Below are 15892 nucleotides of genomic sequence, written 5' to 3' on the forward strand. Positions count from 1 at the left end.
CTTGGCGTCTTTGTTCCTGAGGTGGAAAAACAGGTCTGGGTCTTGCCTGGGTTTGGGTTTAAGAACCAAGCCCTGTAGTAGGCTGTTAGTGATTTGAGGGCATCCGACAGTCGTTTCTCTATGGTGGCGAAGTCGTTTGCCTGCGTAGCCAAGCAAAGATCATCGGCATAGATGAAACGGCGGATGTTGTGGAACGTCGGTTGGTCATTGGTGTAGACGTTGAAGAGTAACGGAGCAAGGACAGAACCCTGGGGGAGACCGTTCTTTTGGTCTCTCCAACGACTACGTTTCACGTCCATTTCGACGAAAAAGCGACGGTTTGAAAGCAGGGAGCGGATGATGTTGACGACACATGTATTTTTAACCATTTGGGTCAGCTTGTAAAGTAAGGCCCTATGGTTTACTGTGTCGTACGCTGCAGTGAGGTCGACAAACACTGCCCCTGTTATGTTGCCACGCTCGAAGCCGTCTTCGACATATTGTGTCAGGTTGAGCACCTGTCCACAACATGAGCGGCCAGCGCGGAAGCCACTCTGGTCCGCGGTGAGATGTTCTTCTACCGTGGGGCTGATACGGCCAAGGAGAAGGCGCTCATACACTTTATATAGAACGCAAAACATAATTGCAAAATGCACACATCCAGCTTGCACATGCATGTCCTTCTCATGTGAATTCACTTGGACAGAATGTTGACTGATAAATGTTTATTTTATTACCGCTCTCCAATCTTTCGCCTGCTTCTGCTCCGTTCCTGTCAGCTTGACTGCATGAACAAATGTACGAAGGGATAAGTCACATGCCATGTCATGGATGCATTGGATGCATCCAAAGTCGATCGTACTGGTGTGTGATTGGTCCTTAGATGCCGTAATGGGATGATTGATGGATGAATAAACAAATGGCACGATAATGTGTAATTTAATGCCTTCGAATAGGGTCTTTGGTGTTAAGCTAGACTGTCTCAAGCGGGCTTCTTCGTGGACTGGTCCAGTGGCAAAGTGACTGACAGAGCCTCAAGGGCCACTGTCATGTGTGTTTATTTTTTTTTTTTTTATCACTGAATTAGGTGTGTCGCAGCAGTAGGAGATGGAAAACAGGCAGGATGGTGACGTACTTTACAGTAAAACACTCATTACATCTCAGTAACGTAAGACTCTCTAAGAACATATGCATTTTTGTTTTTACCTGATTGGAGCTGTGTGGTTACGCAATGACCACCAGGACTTTGGTGGGTTGAGATATCGACACCAGAGCTCCCAGTCAAAGCCCTGAGCAGACAATGGGTACTCTTCCATCTCAAATGTGTCATATTTGATGTTGTCAAAAGAGGGAGACACGACCCGGGTGCGGTCCTCCTTTATTCGCTGAAGAACCGGCTCTGCCCTGTGGGATGCCAAACAATAGTACAAACTGCAGGAAAAGTAAAAACTGGTACATGGCAAAGAATTATATATGTTGTCATGTACAATGTGGTGATGAGGACCCAAACGATGGGAAGCAGGGAGGCGAGGCAGGTGTGCTTTCAAATAAAACAATTTAATTTAACTAGAATGAAAAATAATTTGGAATAATAAAACAAAAATAAATGAACAACGTCCAAAACGAGATACAAAGTAACAAACGAAAACCAGGAATAAACTTACAAGCAAAGGAAATGAGACATGAGGAAAACAGGAGCAGGTAACAAGATGTGACTAGAACAAGGAAAATGAGCATCAGGCTGAGGTAGCTGATTGGTGGACACAAGAAGCCAGGTTGATAAACATAAGTGAACTCAATAACCTCACAAGAAACACACTAGACACAAGGAAAACATGACAAAAGTAACCAAAACCAAAAAATCCACAAAACACTGAACATGAGACTTAAAGTGAAGGATCCTTGCTGTCCCTAAATAAAGACAAAATTCCAAAAACAGGGGCCAGGAAGCTGGACAACAGCCCAATCATCGGGGCTAGTCTGTTGGGCTTCCCGGATGCCATACGAGAAGTGACTGGCCGGGCCAAGCACAGCCTTTGCTTGGCTTGCTGTGTGAAGATACAAGCAAACAAGCCACCTCATCTTCCCCTGTTTTTGGGGGATTGAATTTCAATCAGCGTCAATCATACGCTCAACTATACGATTTGCACTGTTCATGGGAATAGGTAGGCCCATTGTACAGCAATTCGCCAATCTATCTTGCATTTCGTGTCAACATTTTGTTAGCATAGTTCATTTGTGCAATTATTAGTACTCGCATTGTTTTAAACTGAATGGTACATATCTGCTTTTGGGTTGAATATTCTGAGTGACCGTTTCTAACATTGAAATTACGATGGTCAGTTCTGTGTTGCTTTGTTGACGTGGATGTCTCAATAACAAGCGAAAAAAACAATCATTGGCTGCACACACACACGCACACACACTTGTTTTGTCCATATTTGACATATGGTAGTGGGAGAAGCGCATGCACCGTGTGACACCCCGCTGCCTTTGAGAACAAAACACGAAAGTATTTGCGAGGGTATGGAAATATTTATCCGGAAACCAAGTAACTGTTGAGCAGTAATTGAAGCCTCGCTAGACAGTTTACACCTTCGTCTTTGTTCATTGCTTGCCTCACGCCATCACAGCAGCAGACCAAGGGAGTTTGGCCATTTGCACGACCCAGAGGGCGCCAAAATACACTGGTTAGCTTAGCTCTAGATAGCAGCTTGTATGACAAGCGGATGGATTTAAAATGAGTTAAAAAAAGCGCTTTAGAAAAGGGATAGAGGGATGGTTGGAAGAACAGCCTGACTTTGGTCATTCAACAGTATAAGGAGGGTGATCCTGGTGGTTTTCATGAGTATCGTGACAATCTTTCAAAAAATCAAAAAGTCCTTTGGGCAACATATAGCATAGATAAATCATGCGCACTTCATTTACCATTGTGATAAAATTTGATGTTACATTTTCTTTGGACTATCTATGACACGCTTTTTCAACAAGATTACAAAGATGCGCCGTATCAAAGGCCGCGGCGTCAGTCGGTGCTATTTCCGTATTTAGCACATACACTGGGCACAGCACACTATGAGGCCCATGCAAGCTCACGCATACCTGCTCATGTATGCTAGCTCACACATGTTAACTCTCTTTCAGAGAGTCACAGTTTTGCTGACATACATTTCACAGGCACTGGAGGAGCTTGCATAACTACTCAGCAGATAATTACGCCAGGGGCGGGATGTCACTAGTCACCACACTCCTTAGAGTCACAGTTTTAAATCAAAACCAAAACTATCACTGAACAGCATACAATCAAACAATGAAACAAAGAAACAAAATTAACACAAAACATGCATCTCACATGTCATTCATATCCCAAAACAAATAATAATACCACAAAAAGAGTATTGCAATGCATTCTGGGAGCCTATCAGCCTCAGCCAATCAGATGGCTGGTTAGAGAGAGATGTGAGTGGTGTGCTTTGGGCAGTGTTTTTTGTTTTTGTTTTTTGCAGAGTCTGTTGTCTAAACCTGTGATGTTTCTTGCTGTAAGATAAGCTGAAGATCATAATATCTTCAAGTAACCTTATATAGTCAGTTTGTGTATTTCTAATCATGTTTTTATACACTAATTGCATTAATGATTGCACACGCACACACACCTACATTTTTGCTTCTGTTGTCTAATAAGTTTCTATTTCTTTGCTTTCATTGTAAGCCATGATGTGCTAGTTTCAGTTTCGTTAGGACTCTCCTTCAAGCTCTAATAAAAGAGGAGGCGGCGGGGAAGAGAGGCTAGAGGGTGCGCGGAGCTGAACTGAGCGAGTCGCCTGTCTGCTCCTGGCCTCTCTCCCGCTCGCGACCGGTAAAAACGAACAACCTTGCTTGGTTCCTTTCTTTAACCGCATGCCCTGACTCTTGCTTGCAATAACATGAATGATAAGACATCGTGGACAGCTGCCCTTTTTGTCCAGCTTCCTCCCGCAAGCACATACTGGTCTGTTCTAACTGACTCTCTCAAACCATCACCAAAAGATGTATGCAGATAATTGATTTGTCACAGTCAATTCAAAGTGCAATCGTCTCACACTTTAACCGGCAAGGTGTGCTAACATGCACTCAGTAATGCCCTCAGAGGCATCGGCCATTGCTCACGTAGATAGCACGTGTACAGATCTATGGGTCACGGTATATCCACAAGACGTGTTGCATTACAGAGCAATACGGTAGAGATCTATGTGAATGTATTGTGGTTTCGGTGATTATATGCATTTTTTCATTTCATATTATTTGTATTGCCAGAATGCATGGTATAAACAGCAGTTGTTGGTTCCCATTAAAAAATGCACAAAATTTTGACAGCCGAAAATGTGACGGCCACATTATTGCATTCAATGTAAGTTATACCAGGAACCAGCTGCTAACATTAAATCAAAGTTGAATGTATTGTGATCTTAAATTTTGTTTGTACATACTTTAAAGGGATGATCCGGCTGGGCTGGTCCACTCATCACTAAATAGCTTCATGTATTGTTTTTAAATCAGCAAAATTATATTAGTGTGCATTTTCACTTATATCAATTTGTTTTGGAGAAGTCAATACGAAACTAATGACTTAAAAACCGCCTCCAGGAAATGAGCAATATGGCCACGCCCCTCTACATCCTTTGGTGGTAGTCATGGGAGACTATTTCAAAACCATTGTAAATACATCACTAATTTTGTCAAAATAAACGGGGATCTATTGGGCTGAAAATGTATGTACTTTGCCCCACTTCAACATTTGAAAACATCACAAAATGATTAGCGATTCCATGGCTGGCGGCACGGTGGACAACTGGTTAGCACGATGGCCTGACAGAGCAGTAATGTGTGGGGTTTGCATGTTCTCCTTGTGCTTGCATGGGTTTCCTCCGGTATCCTCCCACATTCCAGAAACATGCATGGCAGGATAATTTAACACTCTAAATTGTCCCAAGGTGTGAATGTTGTTGGTCTTTGTGTGCCCTGCGATTGCCTGGCAACCTGTTGAGGGTATCCCCTGTCTACTGGCCAAAGAACGCTGGGATAGGCTCCAGCACCCCCGCGACCCTTGTGAGGAGAAGCGGCTCAGATAATGGATGAACGGACGGATTCCATGGCTGACTTAAAAGAGAACGAAATGAGCAGCCTACATGCAGCTTCTTTCACATCTGCCTGTTTTCTTTTATAACTCACCAAGACTCTCAAACACGATGATTTCCGAAAGATTTTTTGTAAGCTGAATTGCTCATAGGTTGTTATAAACTAAATTTTAAGACCCAGTGTGAAGCAATTTGATCAAATGGATAATTAAATCAGTAAAGTAATTAAACATCATCCAAAAAAAAAAGCATGGAAAAAAAAAAGAATCATATGTTTCCGATGTGAGAAAGTGGCAAGCGGGAAACCGCAACGTCACTTCAAGAACAATATTGACGTGTTCCACATGGGAAGTGTACAAAGCTAGAAATCCACTCAGAAAGCAATATTTCAAACTTATCTGAGGGGATCCAGGTGTTTAAAGCGTTGGAGCACATGTGTCAAACTTAGGTCCTCGGGGAGCCGTTGTCTTGCATGTTTTCCATCTCTCCCTGCTGCAACACACCTTATTCCTCCTTCAGCGCTTGCTGATAACCTATTCATTTGAATCAGGTGTGTTGCAGTAGGAAGAAATGGAAAGCATGCAGGATAACAGCCCCCGAGAACCGGAGTTTGACACCTATGAATTGGAAGAAAGTTGGTTGTTGGCATGATGTATGTTGGACCATACATATAGGAGCCAGATGCTCAGAATGCCGAAAGCGTTGTGCCTGAATGACCGAACATTGATTGGAGATGAGACCCATCGAGATTGGAAGAATGGTAAGTTATATAGGCTGCGGTTATTAGCCCAGAGTTACTTTTTAAAATTTGATGCTGTGCTGTAAATGACACAATGTCTGTCCATTTATTCTGCTTGCACTGAGACCATATGTCATAGTGGGTGGGTTCATACATTGCCAAATTAGCATTATTTTGTGCGTTATACTAACGTCACAGTTAGAGTGACTTGTGATTGGCACTTTTACAAGAGAATATGGCATGTACATCAAACAAATTCTAAGACACCAGACGTTTTTCAAAATCGATTGTAATTACAAGCAAAACGGTTGAGGGAAAGACATTTTCAAAGTGCTCATGGACACTGGCGCAAAATTCAATGATAATGCAGCTGGTCCATTGACGTGCGCTATTCTTTCCTTAACTTTTTTACTGTACTAATTTTGGGTGGGTTGTGTTGAGAAAAGCGAAAGTATGCTTAAAATATACTTAGTCGATATTAATCCTCAAATTTGTTGACCAAGTTTACTTCACACAAGGTCTTTAAATCTGGAGGGGTTAACTTGATTTACTTTTCCCCCTAATTCCACATCTGTCTCTGAGGTTTTCCGTTCACCGCCAAGCCAAAGATGAGGTGCTTTAAACGGCCACACTTGGCTGAAGGCTCATGGAAGTATGGTGCTCCAAATTTTTTCAAGTAAAACTTTGAAATTTTGACAACCCGACCTCTGGGCTTGTTTCGCAGCTATTTATCCAAAACTGACGCACATAGAGCAGACCACTCAAACCGTGAAGCCGTTGTATCTCTGGATGGAAAGAAAAAAGGATGGCGGGGTCCGCGATACAGAGCCCCATGTCTTTTCAAAGTCCATCCGTCCATTTTCTCGAAGGGGCCAGTCCATGCCGTACCGCAATCCTGAGCTGAATATCTGGCTGGGCAGAAGTATGGTTTGCACCGCTACAGCTGGGGCTCCACATTGCCAGTGCGCTTCTGGATTCGCCGACTGGCTGATTGACCAGTGGAGCTATTACTGCTCGACTGCATAAGCGGGGCAGGCGTCCGAGACACGGAGCCCCATGTCTGGATGGTAAGAGGTGTATATCGTTCTACTAACCAAGTCTGTCCCGACAAGCCACGTGAGTTATTAGGAGCTAAAAGAAATGGTTTTGTCTCTGTCTGCCTATGAAGGTATAACAAAACTTATGTGTCTCTGAAAGTCTGAAAATTACAACCAATCGCCACCAAAGTTCACATGCATATTTCTACTATTCTTGTAAAGAAGAAAAATCAAGATTTATTTTCATTTTGTTGAGGCTATATTGACTTTTCCTTATAGGAGCTCACATTTGATGTCAATAAATCCAAAATATTGTGCAGAGGGCTTTTATATTTGCACAGGTTGAAATGGGTAAGACAAGGAAGGCACATATGAATTTTGGAGGCAATTAATCATTGTTTCAGTTCAGACACTGGTTGACAACAAAATGTGACAAACCAAGCCAGGAAACATCACATATTACAATGCTTGCCTCCCCGCTGTGACGTAGACATTCTGAGATGGGAAAAAAAAAAACGCACCAAATGGCGCATGCCGATCTGCAGTTTTTGTCTTCACAAAAAAGCCCTTTAATCACTACAGATTATTTTAGGGGGGGTGAATTCTAGCGCTGACATAATTTTTACATGCAGATTTATTTATTCTCTATTTATTAAAGTCCCAATGCTCAGCCCATTCAATATTCTTTTCAATGTATTTGAGCTGAAAGCTAATGATGGTTAAACAAGAGCAGCAGCTTGCTGGTGCGATGTGGTACAATTTACATATGATCCAATTAGTCGCCTAATTGCAACTACTATTGGTGGCTAGTCAACTCGGAAAATCATTTGTGGCAGCCCTAGTTGAGAATTGTTGCATAGCCTACACACACAGGGTTGGTGCTCAACATTCACGTGATGTATTCGCATACAACTTGCCAGGGAATGCAGAAAAGGAAACTTGAATTTGAAATGTGTGTTTGTGCGCGTGGGTGTATGCCTGTGCGCATGTATGAGAGTGTGGGAAGGTGGATTAACATGAATACATTCATTTTTGGATGGGCTTTAGCCTCCCAAAAGGTGAGTCATTCATGGGAAGAAAAAGAATAAACAGCGATTCCAAAAGGGTGTCTGCACGGCCTGGTGTCCGGGGCCCAAATAGATTTTTACCCACTACTTAATTCCTCCATCCACCCGTGCAGATTTAAATTCAGATTTTTGTCTGTGTTCTCTTCCTACACTAAAATTCATTCACAGAATTACGTTACTTTTTCCACATCCAAAGTGTGTTAACTCAAACTCACCACCCTGTGTTGAATTCCACATGGGCATCAAACAGCGCGACCACAGGTGCTGAAGCAACCCTCCACCCACTGACTCTGGACCTGATCAGTCCTTCCTGTTTGTCATGATGGACCACTTTGATGAACTGGGGTCCATGCTGAGCATTCATCTCATCTACAAAATTCTGAAGGTGCTCTTTCAGTTCCGCTGGACAAAAAGAACACACATTTGTATTACAAGTCAAGTGAGTGAAAAAGCAATATTATGAAAGACTTTTCATGAATTAATACCACTTTTGAAGGTCAACAAGAATTGATCATACATTTCTTCATCGAAAAAAAACTGACAGTTAGTATGTAGGTGCACCAAAGCATTTTTTTATGCATCATGTAAACAGATCTTTTTTGTTGTGGAGATTTCAAGGCCATCATGCTATACAATTATTGTACACATCTTAATTACAAAAGTAAAGACTAGCTGAAATTAGAATTAGAATTAGAAATCCCTAATTCTAATTCTATGGTTGTCATGGTGAAAGACGTGGTGGAAGTGAAATCATTCATTTGGGTTCAAGTTGAAGATTTGTTTTCTAGCACCACAAACAAGCGGTACAGATAATGAATGGATGGATATTCATTTTTGATATCACTTCTTTAAAAGGTTATACAAAAAAGTAAAAGCTACAGGACGTGGCACGGACGAAGGCCAGATGATAATTGAGATTGACAATGGCACAGCAGTAGAAAATTATTAGGACTGAAAGGAACCAGGGGACTAAATACAAACACATTGAAATGACAACGAGGAACACCTGGACAAGCACGGGTGGACACAATATGCTTAACTAGAGACAAGAAACTGAAGTCCAAAACCAAAAACAACAAACAGACCATGACACAAAATTTCTACCTAGTTTAATGAAGTATTTTTACTTCAAGTGACACAATGATATGGAAATTGTTTTGAGTAGTTTTGAGAAATTCAATTCTCACCTGAGAACTGTACAAAGGAGCAAAGTAAAAGTGTGAAGTGGTTTGAAATTGGAACATACTGAAGGCCGACATGTGGCCAAGATTGGATTGCTGTCTATCTTGGAGGTTGTGCTGTGAATGTAGATTTCATTCTTGGCCGAATCGTGTTATGTCTTATGTAACAGAAAGAGCTGCTTCAATAATTATAATATTCTAAAACCATGCATTGACCTGTGATAATTGCAGTAAACAAATACACCACCATACAAAGTTGTTCAATTTCATGTTTATGAGCAGCTTTCCTTCGTGTGTGTCAGTCTTTTCTTAATGAATAACGGTAGTGGTAGGCACCCTAAGAACACTTTTTGGATAGAAAGAATGACACAAACCACTTGAGACAGAGACTGTCCGCAGCAGAACAGCACCAATTCAAAATGACTCATTGGATTTATCCCTGTTATAATCCCGCCTGTAGGCGACAGCTGCAGCCTTCTCCCCTCTCGTCCTTATTACTATCAACCTAAATTCTCCTGTCTGTTTCTCCTTAATGAGCCAGAGTTTGCTGCTGACCTGAGAGAAGATGAGCTTATTTCATTACATTTCGGAGCCTTTGAAGACAAACATGTGGTGGGGTGTTCGAGGCATTACAATTAGATGTATCCAAACATTAAATATCAAGTCATTAAATCAAGCACCATAAGTTACACAGTCATTTTCTGCCATCTTGTTAGCCTCATAGCATTTGTGACTCGAGTAAATTGACAAATTGGTAGCCTAATAGAATGTTTGTTCGAGTCCAGAATCTACCTTGAGGTCATTTCTTTGACTTGGGAATTTTTGCAACAGAGAAAGAGGACACGGCTGAACACATTTCGCATTAGTGCTCCGCTATGATACATTTGTGAAGCTAATTAATAGTTCTTCAACTTTGCAGAACGTAAATGTACTTTCAACCAATCAATCAAAAATGATTAGGAACTGTGCGGCGAAATTAGTGAGCGAAGTTATCATGTTTCAATGAGATGGTCATTGCAGAGTAAGAAATCCAAACAAATCTCAACAAGAATGCCTGTCTCATTTATAGTCAAAAGGAATTTCTTTACACTTCAAATGAGAAACTTGTTTTTTTTTTTATTGAAATGTTTTCTGAAGTATGCAAATATTGCCAATTTAGTACTTCTGTTCTCTTTTCTGCCCCCAGTTCCCCGGCTTGGGAATTAGGTGATGGTGATTCATTTGAAAGTGGCTGTTCTGATTCTACAGCAACTGACCGGTACAAGAGATGCTGCTATGGAGATTACAGCTCTGATCAACGGGGCGAGGACCCGCTCCACTGAAGTCGTCTTCCTGCACCACTCCATTTGATTGACTCTCACATTATCTCAGCTAACGTTGTATAGCATCATTTTATGTGTCAAATGTTGCTCAATTGGCATCCATTGCAGCTTGATCATCCTGGAAGGGGGATTCCCCCATCAGTGGTCCCTACGCAAGGTTTCTCATTTTTCCCCGAATGAGGCTTTGAGTTTTTCTTTGCCCTCTTGGGTGTTAAGATCAGGGGATGTCAATTGTGGTTATGCAAAGCCTTTTGAGACTGTTTGTGATTAATGGCTATACAAAGAATTTTTTTTGATATTATTGACTTTTTTTAAGTTTGTTTTGTACTGAATATTTGCTTTTAGTCCAGCTCTGGCCTTCCCGTGTGGAGTTTGCATATTCTCCCCATGTCTGCGGGGATTTTCTCCCACGCTTTCCTACCACATTCCAAAAACATGCATGGTAGGTTGATTCAACACTCTAAATTGTCCCGAAGTATGATTGTGAGAGCGCATGGTTGTTTGTCTTTATGTGCCCTGCGGTTGGCTGGCAACCGGTTCAGGATGTGCCCCTGCCAACTGCCTGAAGATAGCTGGGAAAGGCTCCAGCACTCGTCAGGAAAGTATCTTGGATGATGGATGAATGGATGTTTGCTTTTTAATTTAGATTTAACTAGAAATAAGACATTTTGACCAGAAGCAATTAGATTAGATATGGGCTTTTTAATCCAGCGCGCCGAACTTGTCCAACTAAAAAAGAGAAATCTTAATAATTCAAACATTTCATCTTGACCCTGCAATGCTCGCATTTCCCCAATAGATGGCGTACTGGCAGACAGATGCTATTTGTGGGAGGGCTTGTGTCTGGCAAGCCACACCTACTGTTTTTCTGCACTAAAGAAATGCCAAAAGTCTTTTCTAGCGATCATGTCGTTTACTCACGCATGTCATCACACACTAAAAATACATTTTTGGGTTTGCTCGCAGCAACGCCAAATAAATCCACTTCATAAAGTAGATTGCAGCAGTCAAGCCTCGCACTTCCCTCAGAAAATCTCTCTCTCTCTCTCTCACTCTAGATAGATAGATAGAGAGATAGATAATTTATATATATGTTGAAATTTAAAACAATACTTAAACATGACCACATTCCTAATCCACATTTCTTTGGGTGAAAGCTTGCAGCCAAAATGTAGTGACCATTACGTGCCCTGTTCGGTACATTCAAATAAGTTTCATCCTAATTCTTCTCTTTGTACTCATTCACATCTTCAACTAATTTCCTCTTCATTAATGTTTTTCTAAATATATTTCTTTCAAGTTGGGTTCAATCTCACCATGCACAAGGAATGACGAACAGGAGCGGCGGTTGAAGCGTCCACTGTTAAACATTTTAAACGTCCAAGATCACATATGTGAACTCGACATGTGATAAGAGTAATGGAGTTATGTAACTGGACCGGCAAGTGGAGAACATGCGTATCTTCAGCAATTTACAACCGGGGTTTCGATCGCTGGAATTTCAGTGGACTTGTGAAGATTCTTAAACTTACAATATCAAGAAAGAATCGCAATGTGGTTGCAAAAGAAAGCTTTTTCGTTCAAATACAACTTCACCAACTAGCTATGATTCTAATGGTTCAGGAATCTGCTCTGAATTGTTTTCTCCTCAAATGTGTACAATATATGCTGTAGCCATCCACCTGAGGTGAGCAATATGATCAGTTTAACCACATCTGCTTTATTTTTATTAGCTCATCTAATTAAATAACACTTACATTTAATGAGGTGTGCGGTAATATCCCCAGGCTAATTATTCTCCTGTAACTCCAATTTGCAGTCAGGACTGATTAAGTGTAAAGACATGTATAGCTACAGTATGTGTCTGCCCAACTCCACTGCAAACGCATCTTTGATTTCATCAGAATTTCAGTAGCTTGATTAAATCCCTCTCGTGCGTAATAGGCATGTTTTCCACACGCTTGCGTGGCTTTTCTACTGGTACTCCGACATACTAAATTAAACGGTATTGAACCGTCCAATACAATGGTCTCGGTTCAGTCCACACTGCATCGAACAATACACTTTTTTTATTTCGATCAGAGACCTGCAAAGCAGCAGCCTGTGTCGGCAGCTCTAGTGCGCAATGGCAGCGTCGCCAAATGTTCGAGATCGTCTATATTTTGTTATGGAAATCACCCAACGCTAACTTGTTGCACCCGTAACACTGATTGTTCTCGATAGCGTATTTCAAAACAATCTAGAGTGCCCAACTTCACCAGTGGTGAATTTAAAGAAAATATGCTGCGTCAAAATCCCTGCCTGTGCGCTCGCTCTCATTCTGGCCTGTGTGGACGTTGTGCTCTTACAGTTCATTTTTGTTCATAGAGTGGGCACTGGTGAGGAGGGGTCTGACTTTCCCTGTGCTTGCTTCAATTCGGCCGAGTGGCTCGCTGACCAGCAAGCCTCACAGGCTTTCCCGGCTGTCCCTTATAACCAATGTTGAGTGAGCTTGCGCTGATCTGAAGCACACAACGCACGTATGAAATGGTGAGTGTCAACGTGTCATTCAATTCACAATAGTTCTCACAGCACACCTGCATTCTTCATCAATTTAAGAGCCAGTCAATACATTTTGGCTGTGTCAGGCTGTTGGTGGCGTTGTTGGCTCAGCTCAGAGAGGTTTTGTTTGTTTCTTTTTTTTTTTTAATACTCTTCAATACAGAAGACAAGAAAAAACGAATTTACACTTAATGACAACCAACTGGTTGTCACTTTTAGCCCAGCAACATTTTATACTTTAATTTAAACTTTGCATAACATCACATTATTTTCCTCCCCAGAAACATGAGTGAGGATTTAGATAAATCTGTCCCCTTAGATTTTGGTCTAAGAGACGAAATGACGTCAGAACCGTGATTATGTTGGCTTAAACAACTCACTTGAGTAAGCCTGCTTGGTTACAAAGTGATCAGTAGGAACAAACACTGAGTCAGCCTGTGAGTATCAAAGTTTGCTGACATTTACGTCTACTACCTTGGTAATTAATTAAATAGTAATTTGACAGCTCTCGCACTTGAGCGCTGCTAGCGCTTACCGCATTGGTGTCTAACTCATGCATCGTATGAACAGTTGTTCCTGCAGTTAGCTTGACTTCTTCATCCTGACAGTGTACATGTAAATAAGTGGGTAATGGAGGCTTTTTTTTTTTTTTACCGCTGTGCCTGTTATACTGTATTATATTATTATATGACATCTTAGGTCAGCCTACTATTTACCACCAAAGATTTTTTACCAATGTATTGAAAACATGCAATCAAAATCAAAATTACCAAACGAAAGTATCAAACCAAACCAAACCGAACTGTGAAGTTTGTGTATCTCTGCACCCTAATATTTATAGAATATTGGTATTAGTCTGAATTGTCCGTACTAACACAACATTTAAACACAGAGGAAGGTTAATAATCCTTACAGTTGGTGCTGTGGTCGTCCACTAGTATAATCTCCTTGAGTAAATTGGATGGAGTCCTCTGGATGGCTGTGTGCACGGAGCGCAGCAACACTGACAAGGCCTCATTGACAAAGATGAAGATGATGCTCAACTGAGGAAGGTCGGATGAATACCACATGTTTTTACATCTGAAGGAAAAAACATAGGGATGACATTACTCCACACTGCCGCATTCAAGCATTTAACAGCTGTCAGCATGCTCACGAGTCACTTTCCGACTGACCCGTCTGGGCGGAAATCTGGGATTGGCCGGGTGATGGAGAGCCGGTCACTGAGGTAGCTGTTGTAACCATAATAGCGGAATTTTTTGATGGCAGCCCTTCGACTTTCTGGGCCCAGGTCATGACCCCAGTGATCAAACAGTGAGGAGCTGGGTTCAGAGGCTGAGGAGGATGAGGCATCTTTCTGGGGCTTATCTGTGGGGAAGAGAAAGTTGCTGCATTTTGGTACAACTTTTAGCATTTACAAGGCTTTTCAAACAACTACATACTTTCAGACCTCATAACTAATGCGTTATAGTTGACTGTGGGGAAATTGCATGATGAATGAAGTGTTCATTATGACCGGGGTCCAGTTGTAACCTGACTGGGTTTTGTTTTTTGCATTGGGTCAAAACCTCAAAATTGTGTTCTTCAAAAGGGAAGGAAGAATTGTGAAATCTGATTAGATCATGTAATCCAATTTTTATTCAAATTTGTGTTGTTCTAAACATTCCAGTAAGATCTGGATAACTTTGATTAAAAATTAAAAAAAGAAATGGTCAAATAAATAAATTGTAACATTTCGGGTACATATTTTGTGTTCATGTATTATTACATACTGTTTAACAATCAAGCCTTTCAATATACTAAAGTAGTTTTTGTTCACTCTATATTAAAGTCATTATTTTGTTAACAATTTTTACATTAGTTTTTTTCAATATTTTGACTTCTTCAAAATTAATACAATTTAGTTTGTTTGTGTACTTTATATTTGTTGTGGCTCAGATGACTTCAACAAGGAAATCTTAAATAGAAGTGGATGTTCATGTTATATTTGTGTTTTTTCTCAAAATTCAAAAACACTTAAAGTAAACTGACGTTGGCTCTTCTAGCTGTTGTTCTTTATATTGCAACTAGATGTGACATTTACCAATTTGGTAATCTTGAAAACGGAGTATCTGGGTCAGGGTAAAAAAATCTAATCTTGCATTGAAAAATTGGAATTAAAGTAAAACAGATTACTTGATCCTGGATATAAAAAAAATGGGATTTCCAAATCCAGATCATTTTGATCCAGATTACATTTTATGAACAACTGGCCCCAGAGGATGAAGGCCAGGGCCCAGTTGTTCATAGTTAATCTGGACATTTTCAATTCTTGAAAATGGTTTGTTACAACCAATAACAGATTCTCAAGTCGCCTTATATCATGTGACCCACATTTTGGTTTCCCATGGGCTCACCACCTGTGGGAGGCAGCAAATGGGTCGGTGCTTTATGAGCTTGGCGGTCCGATCCCTGGCTACAGAAGCGAGTTCTGGGGACATGGAATGTCATCTCTCTGGCAGGGAAGGAGGCCGAGCTGGTGTGCAGAGGAGAGGTTCCGACTTGACATGTAGTCGGACTTGCTTCTACACACAGCCTGGGCTCTGGTTCCTGTTCTCTCAAAAGCATTGTAGCTCACCCCGGTGGACGAGACGGTAGCCTCCCTAGGACCACCACTATTTGTGCGTCTTAGAAATAATATATTCATAATTGACAGCTTTTATGAAAAAATGAATAAATAAAAACAAGAAAAAGAAAACTATTAAATGTAATATTTTTTAAAAAATTAATTAATTATATTTAAAAAAATATTCAATTTTAACCCAAAATTGAAAAAAAAAATGGGAACGTTTTCCACAAAAGATACCCTCAGTGAACTTCAAATTATCCTATTATACAGTATATTCATATTTTTTCAGACATCTGATTTTTAT

At 40.9% G+C, this 15892-nt stretch overlaps 1 protein-coding gene across 2 annotated transcripts in view; it reads right to left on the reverse strand.

Annotated features, from left to right (window-relative positions):
- The window catches only part of galnt18a (UDP-N-acetyl-alpha-D-galactosamine:polypeptide N-acetylgalactosaminyltransferase 18a), a 285922-nt gene that overhangs the window by 200131 nt on the left and 69899 nt on the right, over positions 1–15892 (reverse strand). For both annotated transcript variants that reach the window (XM_088299048.1, XM_088299047.1), the window contains exons 2-5: positions 14156–14348; positions 13894–14060; positions 8152–8338; positions 1186–1383 (exon numbers count right to left, since the gene is read on the reverse strand). In XM_088299048.1, coding sequence (XP_088155174.1) covers positions 1186–1383; positions 8152–8338; positions 13894–14060; positions 14156–14348 — 745 coding nt within the window. The remainder of the gene's footprint in view (positions 1–1185; positions 1384–8151; positions 8339–13893; positions 14061–14155; positions 14349–15892) is intronic.

The sequence above is a fragment of the Idiotropiscis lumnitzeri genome, chromosome 6, assembly GCF_059441095.1.
Source record: "Idiotropiscis lumnitzeri isolate Australia: NSW breed Sydney's pygmy pipehorse chromosome 6, RoL_Ilum_1.0, whole genome shotgun sequence".
Classification (NCBI taxonomy): domain Eukaryota; kingdom Metazoa; phylum Chordata; class Actinopteri; order Syngnathiformes; family Syngnathidae; genus Idiotropiscis; species Idiotropiscis lumnitzeri.